Genomic DNA, 24,861 nt, shown 5'->3' on the forward strand with positions numbered 1-24,861 from the left:
ATATATGCTTGATCAGTTGAGTAACAATAAAATTCAGAATATGAGAAATGTATGGTATAGACAAAAATAGTATATGAATTTAGAGAGAGTGAAAGATCACTGTTAGCTCTATTAGTCAGAGAATGCTTGATGGGGGTTGGGGCCTTAGAAATGGATAAGATTTGCATAGGTGAAGGAGTAGGAATTACTAGCAGGAAGATCAGAGTGAGCACAAGGCAGGTGTGGGGACAATAATTTAGTCCAATAAAGTATTTAGTATCGTTTATGCAAAGGGTACCATGTGGAAAACATAGGCACCACTTGCAGAGAATTTACAAGTCTCACTGGAAAGAGGGTATATGTAAAGATAACAATATAAGACAGCACATGGCAAATGGGGATAACTGACAAATTGGTGTAGGAATTCAGAAGAGGCCTAGATCATCATGGACTAGGAACATCAGAAAGTCTTATTTGAAGGTGAGGCTTGAGCTGGGCTTTGATGGTGGGGTAGGATTTAGAATAGCAGAAAGGAAGAGTTAGGGCATCTGTGGTAGGGGCTATAACATATGTATATATGGGGACAATATGGTCTATTTAGAATATGATGACTAATGAATCCGAGAGGATTTAGCATAAGTTTTATACAAGGAGTATGAGGAAATATAAAGTTAGAGAAGTAAATTGGAATCATTTATTAAAATCCTTAATTATTACGTTAAAGGACTGTATGATATAGGCAAATGGGGATCCACTGAAGTTTTCCAAACAGGATAGTGATATGCTAATAGCAATAATATACAAGAATTTGAGAGATAGGGAGATTAACTGAGTTGTTGCAAGTAGCGCAAATATGAAGTAATGAGAGCCTGAAACTAGGTTGATAGTAGTGGAAATTCATTCTTTCACGTTTGAATTCCTACAATGTACCAGTCATTTTGTTGCTAGACATTGAAGATGCAGAGATTAAATAATATGCATGTCCCTGGTGGTCTCAAGGATGTCACTACTTAATGGGGAAGATAAGCTCATAATTATGAAACAAATACAATCACAGAGTATTTTTATATCATCAAAGTGGGGGAGGTTAGAGGATAATTTATGAAGACAAAAGTATTCTACCTCTTGCCTACCTATTTGGCATTAGAATTAATACAGTTGTGACTGACTTGCCAGCTGCACACTATCCTTAGGACCTATCTTTTTTTTAAAACATTTCCTAGTAAAGCCATAAACCATACAAATTAGCACTTGTCATAAACCATACAAGTAAGGAATCTTTCTCTCAGATTCCAGAATAGGAAATGGAAAGAAGTGATGGAAGTGAAAGACATTATGATGGAAGAATCAAGAAGATTTGTAACTGGGTATAGGGGGTGGGGAACAGGGAGGCAGAAGTGGATAGATCGATGGCAACAGACACAAGATGATGCAGTGTCCTGGAGGAGCTGGTACAAATAGTATAGAATGTATGTATAGAATGTACTTGAACAGTAAAGAATGAAGATTGAGAAAAAGAATAATGATTTTGAATACTGGACTCAGTAGTAACTTCAAACATCTTTACAATAGCTATCATTCACTGAATGCTTACTTTGTACCAGACACTATTCTAAGAGCTTTTAATTTAATATATGATTTAACCTTCCACAAATACTCTGTAAGGTAGGTAGTATTAGCATCTTCCACATTATACAGATGGGGAGTATATTAATCCATTCTCACATTGCCATAAAGAAATTCTTGAGGCTGGGTAATTTATAAAGAAAAGAGGCTTAAATGGCTTACGGTTCCACGGGCTGTATAGGAAGTGTTGCTGCATCCGTTTCTGGGGAGACCTCAGGGAGCTTTTACTCATGGCAGAGGGCAAAGCAAAAGCAGGCATCTTACATGGCAGGAACGAGAGAGAGAGAGAGAGAGAGAACACACTTTGAAATGACCAGATCTCGTGAGAACTCCATCATGAGAATAGCACCAAAGGGATGGTGCTACACCATTCATGAAGGATCCACCTCCATGATTCAATCACTTCCCACTAGGCCCAACCTCCAACACTGGAGACTACAGTTGAACGTGAGATTTGAGTGGGAACACATGTCCAAACCATATCAGGGAAGTTAAGAAAATTGACCAAGGTCACAGAGCTAGTAAGTAGTGGAGCAAGGATCCAAACCCAGGCTGGCAAGTTTCAGAACCTGTACTCTTAATTGCAATACAATACATACGGCCTATCTAAAGCAAATGTAGAACAGACAGGAGAAATGCAAGAGATAAAGGAGATGTTAGGAATTAGAGATAGCTGTAGTGGATCACCTACCTGTTTGGAATATTTTGGCAGTAAATTGGAAAGAAAGGATAAAAATGGTAGAGGGGAGAAATGGGAAAATCCAACCCCACTAACACCAGTATAGGGGAGATTGTGCATGTCCAAGGCAGAGGAAAAGAATCTTGTATGAAGGGAGGTATCCAGAGGGCTAAAGAGAGGGTGTAATTGAGAAAGTTCAAGCTCCTAATATACAATGGAAGTAGTATACTGATAGGGAGAGAGCACTAGCTCTAGGATCAGTAGGCCTGGTTTCAAATCTTAGCAATTCTCTTTACTAGCTGGCAGGTTGCTTGTACCTCACTTGCCACATCTGCAGTTTTCTTATATGTAACATGAGATATGATATTATAACACTTTCTAGGGTTGTTGTCAGATTACATGAGATCATGTACATAAAACATGTAGAAGTTATAATCTATGATAGGTATTCACTAATTATTAACTTTTTTGATTATTATTTGTTGAGAGGCAGTATTGTGTAGTGGTCATGAGTATGCTGCTTAGATTTGAATCCTTGTTCCACCATTAACCAGCTGTATGACTTTAGGTAAGTGTTTAACTTCTTTGTGCCTCAGTTTCCTCATTTTAAAAATGGAGCTATCAAAGTACCTACTTCATAAGGTTGCTGTGAGGACTAAACATATTAATATTTGCAAAGTGTTAGAATTGTGCCTGATGCATAATAAGCACTATGTAAAGTTTGCTACTATTGTGATTTGGGGAGCCCTTCATACGTAGTGGACAATAAACCTTGTCTGTTATGTGTATTGCAAATATTTTTCCCATTCTGTCTTTTACCCTACAGAGGTCTTAAAATTTGGTGAGGATGCTGAGTGAAAAAAAAAAAAAGCCAATCTCAAAAGGTGACATTATGTTAATCTATGTAACATTCTTGAAACAACAAAATTATAGAGATGGACAACAGATTAATGGTTGCCAGGAATTAGGGATGGTGGGGAGAAGGAGAGAAGTAGATGTGACTGTAACAGGGTAGCATGAGGGATGTCTTTGTGGTGATAAGACAGTTCTTGTTTGCCACGGTAGTTGCATGAATCTTCATGTGTGACAAAATGACATAGAACTATATGCAGGCAAACATCTCAGAGATGTGCATTTGGTTCCAGAACACTGCAATAAAGCAAATATTGCAATGAAGTGAGTCATACAATTTTTTTTATTTCTCAGTGCATATAAAAGTTAGGTTACTATATATTGTAGTCTATTAAGTATGCAATAGCATAATGTATTAAAAACCAAATGTGCATACTTTAATTTTAAAATACGTTATTGCTAAAAAAAAATCATCTGAACCTTCAGCGAGTTGTAATCTTTGTGCTAATGAAGGGTCTTGTCTCGATGTTGTTGGCTGCAGACTGATCAGGATGATGGTTGCTGAAGTTGGGGTGGCTATGGCAATTGCTTAAAATAAGTCAGCAGTGAAGTTTACCACATTGATTGAGTCTTCCTTTAATCAACTATTTCTGTGCAGCATGCTGTGCTGTTTGTTAGCATTTCACCCACAGTAGAACTTCTTTTAAAATTGGAGTCAATTCTCTCAAACCCTGCCACTGCTTTATCAACTAAATATTATAATATTCTAAATCCTTTGTTGTCATTTCAACAATGTACACGGCATCTTCACCAGGAGTAGATTCTATCTCAAGAAACCACTTTCTTTGCTCATCCATAAGAAGCAACTTCTCATCCATTCAAGTCTTATCATGAGATTGCAGCAATTCAATCGTATCTTCAGGCCCCAGTTCTAATTCTAGTTCTCTTGCTATTTCCACCACATCTGCAGTTACTTCCTCCACTGAAGTCTTGAACCCCTCCAAGTCATCCTTGAGGGTTGGAGTCAACTTCTTCCAAACTCCTGTTAAATGTTGACATTTTGACCTTCTTCCATGAATCACAAATGTTTTTAATGGCATCTAGAATGGTGAATACTTTCCAGAATGTTTTCAATGTACTTTGCCCAGATCTGTGAGAGGAATAACTATCTATGGCAGCTATAGCCTTGCAAAATGTATTTCTTAAATAACAAGACTTGAAAGTCTAAATTACTCCTTGATTCATGGATGTTGTATTAACAGGCATGAAAACAACATTAATCTCTCTCTTCGTCTCCCTTAGAACTCTTGGGTGACCAGATACATTGTCAATGAGCAGTAATCTTTTCTTCTGAGCAGTGGTTCTCAACAGTGGGTTTAAACTATTCAGTGAGCCATGCTGTTAGCAGATGTGCTATCATCCAGGCTTTGTTGTCCCATTTATAGAGCACAAGCAGAGAAGATTTAGCATAATTCTTAAGGGCCCTGGGATTTTTGGAATGGTAAATAAGCATTGGCTTCAACTTAAAGCCACCAGCTGCATTAGTCTCTAACAAGAGAGTGAGTCTGACCTTTCAAGCTTTGAAGCCAGGTATTGACTTCTCTCTAGCTATGAAAGTTCTAGATGGCATCTTCTTCCAATATAAGAATGTTTCATCTACATTGAAAATTTATTGTTTAGTGTAGTCACCTTCATCAGTGATCTTAGATCGTCTGGATAACTTGCCGCAGCTTCTTCATCAGAACTTGCTGCTTCGCATTGCACTTTTATGTTATGGAGACAGCTTCTTTCCTTAAACCACAAGAACCAGCCTCTGGTAGCTTCAAATTTTGCTTCTGAAGCTTCCTCACCTCTCTAAGACTTCATAGAATAAAGAGAGTTAGGGTGTCGCTCTGGATTAGGCTTTGGCTCGAGAACATGTTGTGGCTGGGTTTGATCTTCTATCCAGACCACTAAAACTTTGTCCATATTAGCAATAAGACTGTTTTGCTTTCTTATAATTTTTGTGTTCACTGGAGTAGCACTTTTAATTGCCTTCAAGAACTTTTTGTTTGCAGTCGCAATTTGGCTGTTTGGCACAAGAGGCCTAGCTTTCGGCCTAGCTTGGCTTTCAACATGCCTTCCTCACTAAGCTTAATCATCCCTGGTTTTGATTTAAAATGAGAGATGTGTGAATCTTCCTTTTACTTGAACACTTAGAGGCCATTGTAGGGTTATTAATTGGCCTAGTTTCAGTATTGCTGTGTCTCAGGGAATAGGGGTGCCCAAGGAAAGGGAGAGAGATGGGGAATAACTAGTCAATGAAGCAGTTAGAACACACACATTTGGACTTAGTTCATGGTACCCCAAAACAATTACAATGTTAACATCAAAGATCACTGTTTACAGTTATAATAATAATGAAAAAATTTGAAATATTGCAAGAATTACTTAAATGTGACACAGAGACACAAAGAGAGTGCATGCTGCTAGAAAAATGGTACCTGTAGACTTGCTTGGTTCAGGGTTGCCACACATCTTCAATTTGTAGAACAAACAAACAGAACAGTATCTGGTGGCACATGCTTAGAGTTCTAACTACTCGGGAGGCTGAGACTACTCAGGAGACTTGAGCCAGGAAATCAAGACCACAGTGAGCTATGATCACAGCACTTCACTCCAGCCTGGGTGACAGAGTGAGACCCTGTCTCAAAAACAAACAAAAAACTAGTAACTGTAAAGTACAATAAAGAAAAGTGCAATAAAATGAAGTATGCCTGTTCACACATCGTACCAATGCTGTTTCCTACTTCGATATTGTTCTATAGTTATATAAGATTTAACTATAGGAGGAAATTGGGTGAGGGTACATGGGACTTCCTTATATATATATTATTTTTTGCAATTTCCTGTGGATCTATAGTTATTTCAAAGTAAAAGTTAACAAAGTTTTGATGAAATTAAATTTGTCAGCCTTCTTTTTTTATACTTGTGGATTTTTTGTCATGCCTAGAAAGGCCTTTTGTAAACCAAGATGATCAAAGATATCTCAAGCAACAATCTATTAGGAAATGAGGATGAGGATGATGATGATGATGATGATAAACAGATCCAATGCATGGTGACAAACATTTTAAAGGCGTTTATTGTTTGTTTTCTACATTTACTTTCTTTCCTCATGGGTCACTTTGTTCATTTTGATGCTTCTCTTTAAGGTTATTCATTTTCTTCAAATGTGTAGTTTCTTCAGATGATCTTGATTCTCTTCATGTTTTTAAAAGAAAAGATCTACTACCAATAGTTTGTGGTTTGATCCTTTGACATCCCTTGGAATAACTCCCCACATGAGTGTTCTGGCTAGCTGCGGGTGTCTCCACTCTGTCATGTAGATAGGTGGGATTTCTTTGGGTCTTTGGGTTATCTATTGTTGTGTAGCAAACAACCCTAAGATTTAGCCGTTTGAATCACTAGTTTATTATTATCTCATGGTGCTGTGGGTTGATTGGGCTTAACTTAGGTGGTTGTTGCCTGGAGTCTTATATGGTTGCAGTCAGATAGTGGCTGGTGTTAGAGGCATCTAAATTTTAGATTCTAAAGCCTTGGCTGGGCTGAACACTCTATGTTTTCTTCACTCGTGTGTCTGTTGTCTAGGCTGGAAGTCACTGGTATGGCGGGATGCTACCCAGGCATCTCTGTCTCTTTCTTCATGTGTCTAGGTTAGAATTCCTCCCAGTGTTACATCCTCAGGGTAGTTGGACTTCTTACTGATAATTAGCTTCATCCAAAGTTCCAAGAGACCAGGTAGATACTGCAAGGCTTCTTATGTCTAATTAGAAGTCATGCACTGTTAAAAGCAAGTCACAGAGCCAGTCTAGATTCAAGGGGAGAGGACTACACAAGGGCATGAATACTAGGAAACATAATTTATTGGGAGTATATCTTTAGAGACTAGCTATTACAGTGGGCTAGAGACACTAGCCCCCATCTCCATATTGATATGCAAAGTAGGAAATTAGTTCTCGTGCTATATAAGGATTTTCACTACTGTGCTGATTGATTTTCCTCTTTACCCCTTTTCTCATATCTACAGTCTTCCTGTCCCTTATACTCAAGCCGGGAGGTTCCCATAACTGATCCCTTACATGGTTTAGAAGGTTTGACAGCAGAGCCTGGGGTCAAACATCAATGGCCTCTATACCTTGCGTGCACAACAGAGAATTGGAATAGTTTCTGCAGTTCCTCTATGACCATCACAAATTTTTCCTGTCCCCTACTAATTAATTTCTAATTTTGTGGGGTTTCCTAGGCTGTTTTTTTTTTTTTTTTTTTTGGCGGGGTGGGAACCTAGCTATTTCTTCAATGGCCTCCTTTTTGGTTTCTGTTGGGTTTCAGGATTCTCACCTCTTGATTTTTCCATCAGTCTGATGGCTTTTAATTATAGAAATTCTTTAAAGTTTCTGACCAAAGACAATATATTTTCCTGCTCTCTGGCTCTACTATATATTTATTCTTACATTCATTCTATTTTTTTGAGGTAAATAAGTGGACTCAATCTGCTGTTTTAAACTGAAGGTTAGATAGATGGAATAAAATCTAGCATTCAGTAGCATGATAGGGTGACTGTAGTTAGTAATAATTTACTGTATATTTAAAACAACTAAAAGTGAAATTGGGACATTCACGACAAAAAGAAATGATAAATGCTTGAGGTGATGGGTATCCCAATTACCCTGGATTGATCATTACACATTGTATGCTTGTGTCAAACTATTGCATGTACCCCATAAATGTGTACATACTATGTACTTATAAAAATGTACATATTATTTACTTATAATAAGAAGAAATAAAAATAAAAGGTAAATCTAAAACTTCTTCAGAAATAAATAAATAAATAAATATTCAGTATTCATCCAGTATAGAATAATTTTAAAATGTGGACTTCAGAGTCAGATTACATGTTTTCAAGTTCTTGTTCCTCCACTTTGCAGATGCTTAACCTTATGCAAATTATTTAAACTATATATGCTTCAGTTTACTATTAAGGAATAGTACTTACCTTTGGGGTTTTCTGAAGATTAAATAAGGAATGTAAAATTCCTGGCATATGATAAGCATTCAACACTTTAGCTGTTACCATTTCTGGAAAAGCATTAGAACTAATATAATAAACATAATATTTCATTCCAAGTTGAGCTGTATGTCTATGGAATAGAATTCAAATCCATCATTTTACATAAGGTTAGTATTCCTGGACATGATCATACTGCATTTAGCTTCTTTAGCGGTTTTATCAGCACTTGTGAGCTATGTCTAAGAGTAAATTGCAAGACAGTTTTACTAACACTGAGCCCATTTACAGGCATTAAAGTGATGATTGCTAAAACGCCATTTAACATGAGCAGTGAGTATATGTCAGTAAGAGGTGACATGTGGTATATTGGAACGAGTCCTTGCTACTAACTAAATGACCATGGGACCTCAGACAAGTCATTTAGCTTCTCAGGGCCAGTGACAAGCAGAATAATGGCCCCAAAGGGGCTTCCATGCCCTGATCTCTGGGGCTGTGAATATGTTACCTTACATGGCAAAATTGATTCTGTATATGTAATTAAAGTCACTAACCAGTTGAATTTAAAATAGGGAGATTATCCTGGATTATCTAGGTAGGCCCAATATAACCACACAAGCGCTTAAAAGCAGAAGAAGAATACAGAAGAATTCAGATAGATTCAAAGCACAAGAAGTATTTAGCACACAATTACTGGCTCTGAAGAGAGAATGAACCACAAGCCAAGGAATACAAGTGACCTTTAGGAGCTGACACAAATCGCAGCCAACAGCCAGCAAGGAAATCGGACCTCAGTCCTAGAACCTCACAGAACTGAATTTTGCCAATAGCCTGAATGAGCCTAGAAGTGGATTTCCCCCAGAGCCTCCATATAAGAGTCCAGGATGGCCAGTATCTTGCCTTTGGCCTTGTGCGAGCCTAAGCCTGAATGGATTTCTGAGCTACAGAATTGGGAAATAACAAGTGAGTATTTTGGGGTTTTTTTGTTTTGTTTGTTTGTTTGTTTGTTTTTGAGATTGAGTCTTGCTCTGGCACCTAGGCTGGAGTGCAGTGGCGTGACCTCTGCTCACTGCAACCTTGACTTCCTGGGCTCAGGTGCCCCTTCCACTTCAGCCTTCTAAGTAGCTGGGACTACAGGCGCACACCACCATACCCAGCTATTTAAAATTTTTTTGTGTGTGTAGAGACAGGGTCTCACTATATTACCCAGGCTGGTCTTGAGCTCCTGAGCTCCAGTAATCCTCCTGACTTGGCCTTCCAAAGACCATGTCACAGACATGAGCCGTCGCACCTGGTGAGTTTTGTTTTAAATCACTAAGTTTGTGGCAGTGTTTTACAACAGCAATAGAAAACTAATATGAGGCCTTAGTTCCTTTTGTAAATGATGGGGTAGGAGGCAGGGTGGAGGAAGTTAGAATAAATAAACTTTAAGGTTCCTTCTAGCTCTAAATTCTATGATTGCAAGATTCTTATTCAGGTGCTAGTTTGTGAACTAAAGTCCAACAACCATAAATAGTAGAGATACACACACGTACACACACATATATACACGAGCACTTTCAAGGATACATATGAATATGGCAAAGCTAAAGTTTTAGGGGACTCCATAGTGGCAGATCAACCAGATAGATATTGGAGTGGGTTTTGCAACTGCAAAGCAAATAGTTGCAACCAGAGTTAAGGTTTTTCAGGTAGAGCCTAAAACTAAGAATCAATGAAAAAGTGACTTTATATGTGCACAGTTTTTATACCCTGAAATGGAAAAATGATCATTATCATTAAACCAGAAGGTCAGTGATGTCTGTATTTGCATTATAACAATTTATAGTTCTTATTCTTTTAAAGAATCAATTATGTACCCTATATTTCTAATACGTAGTGAATTCTCACAATTTGCTAAATTTGCAAACATACTCTTTGTTTTCTATGAAACTAACTCCAAGAAGCTGAGATTCCAGTATAACCTGGAAATGAATACTTAGTACATTCCTTAGAGATGTAAACTTCTTTTTTTTTTTTTTTTTTTTTTTGAGACGGAGTCTCGCTCTGTCGCCCAGGCTGGAGTGCAGTGGCCGGATCTCAGCTCACTGCCAGCTCCACCTCCCGGGTTCACGCCATTCTCCTGCCTCAGCCTCCCGAGTAGCTGGGACTACAGGCGCCCGCCACCTCGCCCGGCTAGTTTTTTTTGTATTTTTTAGTAGAGACGGGGTTTCACCGTGTTAGCCAGGATGGTCTCGATCTCCTGACCTCGTGATCCGCCCGTCTCGGCCTCCCAAAGTGCTGGGATTACAGGCTTGAGCCACCGCACCCGGCCTGTAAACTTCTTTAGAGCAATCTCCAGGGTTCTCTATGCAAGTTGACACTAAGTTTATAATGATACTTCTAGCTGGCCTTCCCACCCACCTCTAGCAATTATGCAAAGAAATGCTTAATTTTATGTTATATTGTTATTTTTAAAACAGCTTTATGAAGGCGTAATCAACCTACAGTTAAATGCATATATTTGGAATAAGTGTACAGTAAGCTTTGATCACACATACGTACTTATGAACCCATTATCGCAATCAGGATAATAAACATATTTACCACCCCCAAAAGGTTCCTTGTGGTCTTTTGTAATCTCTCCCTACCTCTCCTTCATCAGACAGCCATTGATCACTGAATGTCACTATAGCTTCATTTGCATTTTCTAGATTTTTATATAAATGAAATCAAGTATACTTTTTAGTCTGGCTTCTTTAACTCAGTATGATTCCCTGAGGTCCACCTATGTTGTTGCATGTATCTATATAGTTTATACTTTTTTTATTGCTGACTAGCAGTCTGTTGTATGGATAGCCTACAATTTGTTTATCTATTCAGCTGTTCATAGATATTTTGATTGTTTTCAGTTTTAGGATATTACAAATAAAGCTGCTGTGAGCATTCATGTGTGTCTCTTTGTATGGACATTTGCTTTCATTTCTTTTGGCAAATACATAGAAGTGAAAAGTCTGGTTTGGATGGTAGGTAGTGCTATGGTTTGAATATGGTTTGCCCCCAGCAAAATTTATGTTTAAATTTTATCTCCAATGTGGCAGTGTTAGGACGTGGGAGGTGTTTGGGTCATGGGGGTCATGAATAACTTGGGGCTGTTCTTGCAGTAGTGAGTGAGTTATTGTTTCAAGAGGCTGGATGAGTTCTTACAGGGATGAATCAGTTGCGAGGAGAGTGAGTTGTTATAAAGCCAGGATATCACTTGGGTTTTGCCTCTTTGCTCCTATCTGCTTCCCCTTTGAACCCTCTCCACCAAGTTATGATGCAGCACAAAAGCCCTCACTAGAAGCCAGGGCCATGCTATCATACTAGAACTGTGAGCTAAGTAAACTTTTCTTTATAAATTACACAGCCTCGAGTATTCTGTTACAGCAGCACAAAACAGACTAAGACAGGTACTGTGTATTTAAATTTTCAAGAAATGGCCAAGCTTTTCCAAAGTAGTTACAACACTCATTTAACATTCCTATCAGCAATGTTTGAGAGTTTCAGTTTCTCCACATTCTGGCCCACATTTGGTATAGTCAGCCTTTTAAATAGGTATGATGTCTCATTGTGGCGTTAATTTGCACTTTTATAATGACTAATAATGTTGAGCATTTTTTTTCATTTGCTTTTCTTGTGTGTATCCCTTTTTGTGAAATGCCTGTTCAAATCTTTTGCCCTTTTTTTTTTTAAGTATTGAATTAGAAACTCCTTTCAGGCTTGGCACGGTGGCTCACGCCTGTAATCCCAACACTTTGGGAGGCCAACGCGGGCAGATCACAAGGTCAAGAGGTCGAGACCATCCTGGCCAACATGGTGAAACCTCGTCTGTACTAAAAATACAAAAACTAGCTGGGCATGGTGGCGCGTGCCTGTAGTCCCAGCTACTCAGGAGGCTGAGGCAGGAGAATCACTTGAACCCGGGAGGTGGAGGTTGTAGTGAGCCGGGATCACACCACTGTACTCCAGCCTGGTGACAGAGCGAGACTCCATCTCAAAAAAAAAAAAAAAAAAAAAAAAAAAGAAAAGAAAAGAAAAATGAAACTCCTTTCAATATTTGGGTTTTTTTTTTTACTTTTATTTTAGGTTCAGAAGTACATGTACAGGTTTGTTATACAAGAAAACTTCCTTTCAATGTTTTGTAAACAAGATCCTTTTTCAACTTTATTGAAGTATAATTGAAAAATTGTATATAGTCAAGGTGAACAATATATTTTGATATATGTATACATCGTGAAATGATTACCACAATGAAGCCAATTAACATATCCATCACCTCACATAGTTACTTCTTTGTGTGGTAAGAATACTTAAGATCTACTCTCTTAGTAAATTTCAGTACATAATATATTATTGTTAACTATAGTCACCATGCTGTCACCAGAACCTATTCGTCTTGCATAACTACAAGTTTGTACCCTTTAACTAATATTTTCCTACCCATCCCTCACTCCAACCCTGCCACTACTGCCCTTGGTGACCACCATTCTACCTTGTTTCAATGAGTTTGACTTTTTGAGAGACCATATATGAGTGAAATCATGCAGTATTTGTTGTTCTGTGTCTGGCTTGTTTCACTTAACATAACATCCCTACAGCTTCATCCATGTTTTTGTAAATGAGGGAATTTCTTTCTTTTTAAGGATGAATAATATTCCATTGTATATAAATATATACCACATTTTTTAAACGATTAACCACTAATCATCAAGGAAATACAAATCAAAACCACATGAGATATCACCTCACACCTATTAGGATAGATATTATTTTTAAGAAAAGATAACAAGTGTTGGCAAGGATGTAGACAAGTTGGAATTTTTTTTTTTTTTGAGATGGAGTTTTGCTCTTGTTGCCCAGGCTGGAGTGCAATGGCACGATCTCTGCTCATTGCAATCTCCTTCTCCCGGGTTCAAGGGATTATCCTGCCTCAGCCTCCCAAGTTGCTGGGATTACAGGCGTGCACCACCACGCCTGGCTAATTTTTTGTATTTAGTAGAGACAGGGTTTCACCATGTTATTTAGGCTGGTCTTGAACTCCTGACCTCAGGTGATCCACCCACCTTGGCCTCCCAAAGTTGCTGGGATTACAGGCGTGCGCCACTGCACCCAGCCAGAAGTTGAAATTTTTGTACAGTGCTGATGGGAATGTAAAATGGTAGAAACCCTGTGGAAACAGTATGGCAGTTTGTCAAAAAATTAGAACTACCATATGATCCAGGAATTCTACTTTTGGGTATATACCCCAAAGAACTAAAAGTAGGATCTGAAAGATATATCTTCACTCCCATGTTCATTACAGTATTATTCATATTCACTAAAATGTGGAAAGCAAACCAAGTGTCTATTAGTGGAAGAATGGATAAGCAAAATGTGATATTTATATGTGTGTGTATACATATATACATATATACATATATATGATGGAATATTATTCAACCTTAAAAAGAAGGAAATCCTACTATCTGTGACAGCATGGATGAACATGGAGGACATTTTGTTAAGTGAAATAAGCTAGTCACAAGACAAATACTGTGTGATTCCACTTCTGTGAGGTATCTAAAATAGTAAAACTAATAGAAACAGAATAGAATGGTGGTTACTAGGGGCTGGGAGGTGGGGGAGAGGGGGTATTGTTGCTCAATATGTATAAAGTTTCAGTTACACAATATGAAAAAGTTCTAGAGATCTGTACAATGTAGTGCCTTCAGCTAACAATAAAGCATTGTGCACTCAAAATTGTGTTAAGAGGGTAGATATCATGCTAAGAATTCTTACACCAAAAAACAAAACAAAAAAAGCACAAAGAGACCCAAGGGAACTTTTGGAGGTGACTGATATATTTATTACATTGATTGTGGTGATATCTTGAGTGTGCTCATCAAATTGTATACATTAAACATGTGCAGTGTTTATTGTATATCAACTATGCCACAATGAAAATAAAAAATATAGCCGCACCTACTTTTGATTAATGGTTTCGTGGTGTATTTTTTTTCCAAACTTTTATTTTCAACCCTCCTATATCAGTTTTTTTGGAGTAAGTTTCTTGTACACACTCTACAGGTGGGACATGTTTGGGACTTTCCCCTACCTTTTTGAGATATAATTGACAATTAAAAATTGTGTATATTTAATGTGATGTTTTGATATACCTTCATATTGTGAAGTGATTACCACAACCAAGCCAATTAACACATATCCATCACTTCATAGTTTCCTTTTTTTATAGAGAGGATACTTGAGATCTGTTCTTAGCAAATTTCAAGTATATAATACATTATTATTAACTATAGTCGCCATGCTGTACATTAAGTCTCCAGATCTTAATCAATTTATAACTTAAAGTGTATATCCTTTGACCAGCATCTCCCCCATTCCCCCACCCACCAAACTCTAGTAACCACCATTCTATTATCTATTACTATGAGTTTAAACTTCTTTTTAGCCTTCATATATTAGTGAGATCATGTAGTATTTGTTTTTCTGTGTCTGACATATTTTACTTAGCATAGTGTCCTCCACGTTTATTCACTTTGTTGCACATCACAGGCTTCTCTCATTTGAAGGCTGAATAATATTCCATTATATATATATATACATATCACATTTTACTTATCCATTCATCTGTCAATGGACACTTGGGTTACTTCCACATTTTAGCACATGTGAATAATGCTATGAATATGAGTGTACAAATATCTGTTCGAGACCCTGCTTTCAATTATTTTGGATATGTACCCAGAAGTGAAATTGCTGGGTCATATGGTAGTTCTATTTTTAATTTTTTTTGAGAAACCACCATATTATTCTCCATAGTGGCTGTACCATTTTACATTCCCACCAACAGTGCACAAGAGTTCCAATTTCTTCACATCCTCACCAACACTTATCTTTTGACTTTTTCACAATAGCCATCCTAACAGGTGGTTTTAATTTGCATCTCCCTGATGGTTGGTGATTTTGAGCATCTTTTTAATATCTTCTGGCTATTTGTATGTTTTCTTTGGGAAAATGTCAGTACAAGTTCTTTGCACTTTTTTTTTTTTTTTTTTTTTGAGACGGAGTCTTGCTCTGTCACCCGGGCTGGAGTGCAGTGACCGGATCTCAGCTCACTGCAAGCTCCATCTCCCGGGTTTACGCCATTCTCCTGCCTCAGCCTCCCGTGTAGCTGGGACTACAGGCGCCCGCCACCTCGCCCAGCTAGTTTTTTGTATTTTTTTAGTAGAGACGGGGTTTCACCGTGTTAGCCAGGATGGTCTCGATCTCCTGACCTCGTGATCCTCCCGTCTCGGCCTCCCAAAGCTTTGCACATTTTTAAATCAGGTGGTTTGATTTTTTTTCCTCTTGAGTTAAATGAGTTCCTTACATATTTTAGATATTAGCCTCTTATTGGATATATGGTTTGCAAATATTTTCTTCCATTCTGTAAGTTGCCTTTTCATTTTGCTGATTGTTTTCTTTGCATATTTATTTTAGTCTATGCTGCCAATTTCTTTCTTTTAATGGGTATATTTAGACTGTTTACATTATTTGTAATTATTGATGTGTTAGAGCTTAAGCGTGCCACTTAAATTTTTATTTTCTGATTTATTTATATTTTTAAAACCTTTTTAAAAATGTTTATTTATTAGAGACAGGGCCTCACTCTTAGCACCCAGGCTGGAGTGCAATTATAGCTCACTGTAACCTCAGACTTCTGGGCTCAAGTGATCATCCTGCCTCAGCCTCCTCAGTAGCCAGGACTATAGGCACACACCACCACACTCAGCTAATTTTCTTTTTCTTTTTAATTTTTTTGTAGAGACGGGGTATCTTACTATGTTGCCCAGGCTTATCCCGAACTCCTGGCCTCAATTGATCCTCCCGTCTTGGCCTCCCAAGGCACTGAAATTACAGGCGTGAACCATTGTACCTAACCTCTGCTTTATATTTTAGTTTACTTTTAGGTTTACAGAAAAATTGAGAAGATAGTACAAGGAGTTTCCATATACAGTGTACACAGTTTCCCCTAGTATTGCCATCTTATATTACTGTAGTACCTTTGTCATAAGTAGTGGACCAATATTGATACATCATTATTATTAACCTAAAATCAGTTGTTAATTCCAACTTCCTTTGTTGTTACCTAATATTCTTCTTCTATTCCAGAATCTTACCTATGATATCACATTACATTTAGTTGTCATATCTCCTTGGACCTCACTTGGTCATAGTAGTTTCTTAGATATATTTTTCTTTTTGATGATTTTGACAGTCTTGAGACTACCCATCAGGTATTTTGTAGGATACCTATTTATTAGAATTTTTCTGATGTTTTTCTCGTGATTAGGTTGGGGTTATGGGTTTGGGGAGGAAAATCACTCAGGTAAAGTACCATTTTCATTACATCGTTATCAAGGGTGTATACTGTCAGTATGATTTATGTCTGTTGATATTAACCTTGATTAGTTGGCTGAGTATTCATCAAGTCTCTACACATTGAAGTTATAAATTTTTCCTCTTTACATACTATACTCTTTGCAGTTGTGGAGTTATGCTCCCCTGCTTAAAGGCATAGTTATCTAGATAAATTATTTCGAATTCTTCTACATGGGAGATTTGTCTCTTCTCCCTAATTCATTAATTTGTTCAATCATTCTTATATCAATACGGACTTGGGAATATGTATTTTATTCTTTAGGTTATAACCCAATACTACATTTTTATTGTTCAGATTGTGTTAGCTTTGGCCATTGGGAGCTCTTTTAGTTGACTCCTGCACCCTTTTGATATACCCCAATCAATGTGGGTGGTTTTATTTTTTTAAAGCAATTCCTTTCTTTCTGACAATACAGAATGTTCTAGGTTCATCTTGTGCATTTCTTGCTACACTCCTGGAATCAACCATTTCTCCTAGGAAATCTAGTTCCTCTCACTTGCAAAGTATATTAGTAACCAAGATCTGAGTGTTAGTTGTGCTTGTTGCTACTGGGGTGTCATTTCTTCTAGGCCTTATTAGTTGACAGAGCAAAGAAAATATATGTGTGTATACTAATCTGAGTATATAGACATATATAAATATTTTGGTATGTAAACATCTGTATCTATATTAAGTTAAACATAAGTTCTTACTGATGTTTCCTATTCTAATTCATTACCACTTAGATCATTCTAGCCTTGCTTGCAAATTACCCTTGCTTATCTGTTCCCAATCCAACAGTGGGAAACCTGGCTCTTACCATCCATCATTCATTTACTTAATTTTTTAATTGTTCAATTTTAGTATGCATGTATAGCAGTATCAGAATTGTTCACCTGTACCCCCATGGGAAACAACTTTGTCAACTAGAGTACAGTGCTTATGTGCAATTCCTTTTGCCTTTATTCTCACAGACTCTATTTATTTCCAGAGTTACTTAGGTCAGTATTTAGTCCTCCCATTTCCTTTAGGGAAGTTGTTTCATACATTTGTTAGAGTCTCTTGTCACAGTCTGTATTATATCTGAGGATTCCCCCAGTCTCCCAAATTATACATATATATAATATCAAATTACATATAATATCAAATTATATATTATTATATATAATATCAAGTTATATATAATTTGTATGCATTGAAATTGACTTGTTGTGTGGTAAAGTCCTGTAGATTTTGACATGCATAATGACATGTATCTGCTATTATAGTATCACACATGGTATTTTCACCACCCTAAAAATCCTCTGTGCCTTGCCTCTTCATTTTCCTGATATGCTGGCAAACACATCTTTTCACTCTCTATTTTTCTTACTGCCCTTCTTTTTGCTTTTGTGCCATTTCTGCAATGTCACATAACTGGAATCATTCAGTATGTAGTCTTTTTAGATTGGCTTCTTCCACTCAGCAATATGAATTGCAGGTTCCTTTATGTCTTTTCTGTGACTGATAGCTCATCTCTTTGTTTATCTGTTTACCTATTGGAGGACATCTTGGTTGCTTCCCGTGTTTGGTGATTATCAATAAAGTTACTGTAAACATTCACATGAAGATTTTTGAGTAGATCTAAGTTTTCAAATCAAGTGGGTAAATTCCTAGCAGTGAAATGGCTCCTGTAGGTAAGATATCATTTCTCTTTCTGTGCATTCAATATTTTTTTCTTTGTCTTTGTTTATCAAAAGTTTGACTATGATATGTCTTAGGATGGAATTTCTTTGGATTTGTCATGTTTGGAGTTTGCACCACTCTTTGAATCTCTAGGTTTATGTTTTTTTCCCAAATATTTGAGACGTTATTTATTTGAATATTTATTTGTTCTGCCTCACCTTTCTTCTCCTCTTCCAGGATTCTGATGACATAATATACATTTTTTGTTGTCCTACAGGTCGCTGAGGCTCCATACGGTTTTTTTTTTTTTTTTTTTTCTTTTTCTTTTCAGTCTGTTTTCTCTCTGTTGTTCAGATTAGGTAATTTCTACTTTTTTATTTTTCCTGACCTTCCTTCCTTCCTCCCTCCCTTCCTTCCTTCCTTCCTTTTCTTTCTTTTTCTTCCTTTCTTTCTTTCTTTTCTTTGAAACAGGGTCTCTGTTGCCCAGACTGGAGTGCAGTGGCATAATCATAGCTCACTGCAGCCTCAAACACATGGACTCAAGCAACCCTCCCACTTCAGCCTGCCAAGTAGCTGGGATTACAGGCACCAACCACTGCACCTAGCTCTACTTTATTTCAAATTCACTTATTCTTTCCTTTGTCCTCTCCATTCTGGTGTAAGCTCATCTGTTGAGCTGTTTTTAAGATTTTGGTCATTGTATATACTAGTTTTCTGAGTATTGTAACAAATTACCACAAGTGGGATGACTTAAAACAACAGAAATTTATTCTCTCACAATTCTGGAGGCCAGAAGTCCAAAATCAAGGTTATTTGTTGGCTTTTTTTTTTTAGATTAAAGAAATTTAGTTATTTTAATCAATTGAAATGTATGACTCTTATTCAGATCCTGAGTCAAACGCTTAAAATCAATAATATATGAGACAGTTACATAAATATGAACAGTAATTAAATACTTAAGAATATTGAGGATATCTTGTTAAGTTTTAAACTGTAATGATAGTATTATGTTTATGATTTTTACAAAAAAAGAGTTTCTATCTTTAAGAGATAGATAATTAAAATACTTAGAAGTGGATTAATAGGATGTCTGGAATTTACTTCAAAAGCATGAGTGTGTGTGTGTGTGTGTCTGTGTGTGTGTGTGAATGAGGTGGAAGGATGGATTAAATAAGATTGGCTTTGATGTTGTTACAGCCTGATAATAATGATGTGTAGGTTCATTACATTATTTTCTACACTTTGGTATATATTTGAAACTTGTGTAGCAGAGAGCCAAGGAAATACTTACTGATTCAAAGTAAACCGATCTAATCACAACCCTTGTAAATGGATGTCTACCTATGTGTAAATAAGGTACTTTTTTTTTTTTTTAACTATGGGTCTCTTTTTATTAAGGTGAGAACTCTTGCAACTGGTGTTTCATGAATAGAGTTGCCAGATAAAATACAAGACTTGGTTAATTTGAAATTTCAGATAAACAATGTCTAGTATTTTAGAATAAGTACATCCCAACTATTGCGCTGACATACTAATACTAAAAAAAATAGTTTTTGTTTGTCTGAAATTCTAATTTTACTGGGGCATTCTGTATTTTTTTTTTTTTTTTACTTTAAGTTCTGGATACATGTGCAGAACGTGCAGGTTTGTTACATAGGTATATGTGTGCCATGGTGGTTTGCTGCACCTATCCACCCGTCACCTAGGTTTTAAGCCCCACATGCATTAGCTATTTGTCCTGATGCTCTCCCTCCCCTCACCCCCACCTCCTGACAGGCTCCAGAGTGTGTTGTTTTTTCCCCTGTCTCCGTATATTCTCATTGTTCAACTCCCACTTATGAGTGAGAACATGTGGTGTTTGGTTTTCTGTTCCTGTGTTAGTTTGCTGAGATGGTGGCTTCCAGCTTCATCCATGTCCCTGCGAAAGACATGATCTCATTCCTTTTTATGGCTGCATAGTATTCCATGATGTATATGTGCCACATTTTCTTTATCCAGTCTATCATTGATGGGCATTTGGGTTGGTTCCATGTCTTTGCTATTGTGAATAGTGCTGCAATACACATACGTGTGCATATATCTTTATAATAGAATGATTTATATTCCTTTGGGCATATACCCAGTAATGGGATTGCTGGGTCAAATGGTATTTCTGATTTTAGATCCTTAAAGAATCACCACACTGTCTACCACAATGGTTCAACAAAAGCTAAAATTGACAAATGGTGATATGATTAAACTAAAGAGCTTCTGCACAGCAAAAGAAACTATCATCAGAGTGAGCAGGCAACCTACAGAATGGGAAAAAAATTTTGCAATCTACCCGTCTGACAAAGGTCTAATATCCAGAATTTACTAAGAACTTAAACAAATTTACAAGACAAAAACAAACAACCTCGTCAAAAAGTGGGCGACGAATATGAGCAGACACTTCTCAAAAGAAGACATTTATGTGGCCAACAAACATATGGAAAAAAGCTCAACATTACTGATCGTTAGAGAAATGCAAATCAAAACCACAATTAGATACCATCTCACACCAGTCAGAATGGCAATTATTAAAAAGTCAAAAAACAACAGATGCTGGCGAGGCTATGGAGAAATAGGAACACTCTCACTGTTGGTTTGAATGTAAATTAGTTTGACTTTTCATTATATTGAAGTTTTCTTTGCAGTGCAGAAGCTTTTTAGTTTGACAGTTCCCTTTGTTTGTTTTTGCTTTAAAAAAAAATTTGCCTTTGCTTTTGGTGTTCTATACAAAAAATCCTTGCCAAGGCCAATTTCAAAGAGCTTCTTTCCCTGTTTTTTTCTTCTAGGAGTTCTACAGTTTCAAGTCTTACATTTAAGTTTTTAATGCATTTTCCGTTGATTTGTGTGTGTTCCGTAGGATGTGTTCAATTTATTCTTTTGCAGGTGGATGTCCAGTTGTCCAAACACATTATTTTTTTGAGACAGAGTCTCACTCCGTTACCCAAGCTAGAGTTCTGTGGCATGATCCTGGCTTACTGCAACCTGTGCCTCCTGGGTTCAAGTGATTCTTGTGCCTCAGCCCTCTCCACATAGCTGGAATTACAGGCATGTGCCAGCACACCCAGCTAATTTTTGTATTTTTAGTAGAGACGGGGTTTTGCCACGTTGGCCAGGCTGGTCTCAAAGTCCTGGCCTCAAGTGATCCACCAACCTTGGCCTTCTGAAGTGCTGGAATTACAGGAGTGAGTCACTGCGCCCAGCCCAAGCACAAAAGAGACTTGTTTTTTTGTTGTTGTTGTTTTGTTTTTCCAGGCTCTCGATTCTGTTCCATTGGTCTATATGTCTGTTTTTATGCCAGTACCATACTGCTTTGATTACTATAACTTTGTAGTATAATTTGAAATCAGAAAGTGTGATGCCTCCAATTTTGTTTTTGTTTTTAAGGTTGCTTTGGCACAGAGTCTTTCGTGGTTCCCTACAAATTTTAATATTAGTTTTTCTGTTTCTGTGAAAAATGCCATTGGACTTAAGATAGGGATTTCCTTGCATTTGTAGATCACTTTGAGTAGCATGGATATTTTAATAATACTAATTCTTTCAATCAATGAATACAGGATATCTTTCCATTTATTTTTGTTTTCTTCAATTCATCAATGTTTTATAGTTTTCAGTGTACAGATGTTTCACCTACTTGGTTACTTTTATTCATATATATATATATATATTTGAGATGGAGTCTTACTCACCCTGTCACCCAGGCTGGAGATCTCAGCTCACTGCAACCTCTACCTCCTGGGTTCAAGTGTTTCTCCTGCCTCAGCCTCCTGAGTAGCTGAGATTACAGGCACACACCACCATGCCCAGCTAATTTTTGCATTTTTAGTAGAGACAGGGTTTCACCATGTTGGCCAGTCTGGTCTCGAACTCCGGACCTCAAGTGATCCACCCTCTTCAGCCTCTCAAAGTGCTTGAATTACAGGCGTGAGCCACTGTGCCCAGCTATTTTATGTATTTTTGATGCTATTGTAAATAGGATTGTTTTCTTAATTTCCTTTTTGGATATTATATTGTTGGCACAAAGAAACGCTACTGGTTTTTGTATGTTGATTTTGTAACCTGCAACTTTACTGAAGTAATTTGTTATTTCTTAGAGTTCTTGGTGCAGTCTTTAGAGTCTTCTATATATAGGATCACTTGGTCCCATGGAAACAGTTTTTTAGCTCGCTCTTTTGGGTCTTTGATCCATTTTGAATTAATTTTTGTATATGATGTAAGGTAAGAATCCAATTTCATTCATTTGCATGTGGAAATCCCGTTTTCCTAGCACCATTTGCTGAAAGGACTGTCATATCACCATTAAATGGTCCTGGCACCTTTGTCACAAATAATTTGATGATATATGACAAGATTTATTTCTGGGTTGTCTATTCCATTCAATTGGTCTATATGTCTATCTTTATGCCAGTTCCACATGTTTTCATTACTATGACTTCAAGTTTTGAAATCAGAAAATACAAATCCTCTAATTTTGCTCTTTGTCTTCAAGTTTGTTTAGGGCTTTTGGGGTCCCTTGAGCAAAGTCCATATTACTTTTAGGATGGATTTTTTCCATTTCTGCAAAATACATCATTGGAATTTTGGGGTTTTTTTGAGACAGGGTCTCAGTCTATTGCCCAGGCTGGAGTGCAGTAGCCTGATCACAGCTCACTGCAGCCTTGACCTCCCAGGGTCAGGCAATCCTCCCACTTCAGCCTTGCTAGTAGCTGAGACTACAAGCATGAGCCATCACGGCTGCCAATTTTTTGTAGAGACAGGGATTTGCCATCTTGCCCAAGCTAGTTTCAAACTCGTAGCCTCAAGCAATCTGCCCACCTCAGCCTCCCAAAGTGCTGGGATTACAGGCCTGAGCCACCACACTTGGCCTGGGATTTTAATAGGGATGAATATCTGTAAATCTGTAGATCACTTTGGGAATATCAACATGTTAACAATATTTAGTCTCCCAACCCATGAACTGTTTACATTTTTAAATAGAAGATATTTGTATTATTTGTGTAATCAAACACAAGCAAGTTTTTAGAAAGACGTTTTGGCAGAGGAACTAGTAAATTTCTCATGTCATTTCATGTAACTTCACTGGATCTCAGTAACCAATTTTTAAAGCTTACAATCAATTCTGGGAAAAACATAAATTAGATATTAGGAGAGAAATGATTATCTGACTATAGGTGTTAATAGAAAATGTTTATGGCTTAATAAACTGAAATTAAATTAAATCATGTAATATTGACAAATTAAGCTTATTTAGACATTTAATAACATTACCTGAGTTCAGATATGCTTTTATCTGGCTTATTTTGTTCACACTGAAATACATTTTAGTCCCATTGATCAATAACCAGTTTTTCTGTTCACATTGCTTAAAATTGTGTCTCTTTGTACAGAGAATCTGTTGGGTTTCATTTCCTGACGATTATTCATGAACATTTTAAGTCATCAGAAAATACTGGAAAAGTTCTGCTACTCTATATTGACATGCTTTTACAAAGGAAGGAAGAACTGCTTGCCAAGGAGAAGATTGAAGAAATCATTTTAGGTCAGTAGGATTTTCGCAAGTGTTTTAGAAAGGTATTGATTTGTGTATAATTCTTAGAGGTCAGAGTAGTAGCAAAATCCTCAAGTCAACGGATTTCTTCCACTTTCTTTTTTCCTTCCTCCCTAATGGTCTTTTAACAGTAACACCTCACCTGTCCACATCCCACAAATTGGGCAAGTGGAATGAGAAACTAAGCAAAAATAAGAAAACATTGAAAACAAACAAACTTCTGAGCTTAAAGCTCACATATGGTGGAATATTGTAATGTTACAAGCCTAATTTCATATCTCTAGTTTGATCTCAATTTAGCTGTGTACCTTTGAACAAGTCAATTTCTCTGGACCTTGATTATTTTCAACTATAAAATGATGATTGTGAACTAAACTCCTGGTTTCTAATTTCTTTTCAGCAGCAGCATCCTTTTGTGATGCAGTCTTGTATGAACCCCACCCTGAATGGAATAGATTAGAGTTTTTCTGGTTAAAGCAGAGATGTAGAGCCAAATCTGCTCAGCATTCCCCTAATCCTCTGCCACCCTGCAGAACTTCTGTACCCTGAAGAACATAGATAGTATGATCCCTTTCTTAGAAAATTATCTTCACCACCTTGTCTTTCCAACTAAGTGCATGTAGAGATATAATTGGATTGATAGTCAGTAAATGTTAACTCTGGGGTTTATTCTGAATGGTGGCATTTTAGGTGATGTGTTGCTTTCTTCTAAATACTCTACCATATTGTTTGAATTTTTATAAGCACGAATCATGTTTCTATAAAAACAAAGTCATTAATCTTTTAAAGGAAGTCATCTGACTAGATGATCTCTAAGAACCATATTTTACTGATAACCCCCTCCCTCCAGGCATTTACCAATTATTTTTAGACCCAGTTTTGATAAACTTGGTTATCCAGTTTTCCTACTCTTAGCATTTTAATGGTAGCACTTTGCAAATAGAGAAAAGGTTTAAAGGGAAGTATACAGCTAGCCTGACCATAGGGAGGAAAAAAACTCTATCAATTTTATA

General features: G+C 37.1%; 1 protein-coding gene across 2 annotated transcripts in view; it reads left to right on the forward strand.

The window, feature by feature from the left end:
• Window positions 1-24,861, forward strand: part of TEX11 (testis expressed 11) — a 330,215-nt gene that overhangs the window by 173,739 nt on the left and 131,615 nt on the right. For both annotated transcript variants that reach the window (XM_025372487.1, XM_025372486.1), the window contains one exon: window positions 23,688-23,839. In XM_025372487.1, coding sequence (XP_025228272.1) covers window positions 23,688-23,839 — 152 coding nt within the window. The remainder of the gene's footprint in view (window positions 1-23,687; window positions 23,840-24,861) is intronic.

This window comes from Theropithecus gelada, chromosome X (assembly GCF_003255815.1).
Source record: "Theropithecus gelada isolate Dixy chromosome X, Tgel_1.0, whole genome shotgun sequence".
Classification (NCBI taxonomy): Eukaryota; Metazoa; Chordata; class Mammalia; order Primates; family Cercopithecidae; genus Theropithecus; species Theropithecus gelada.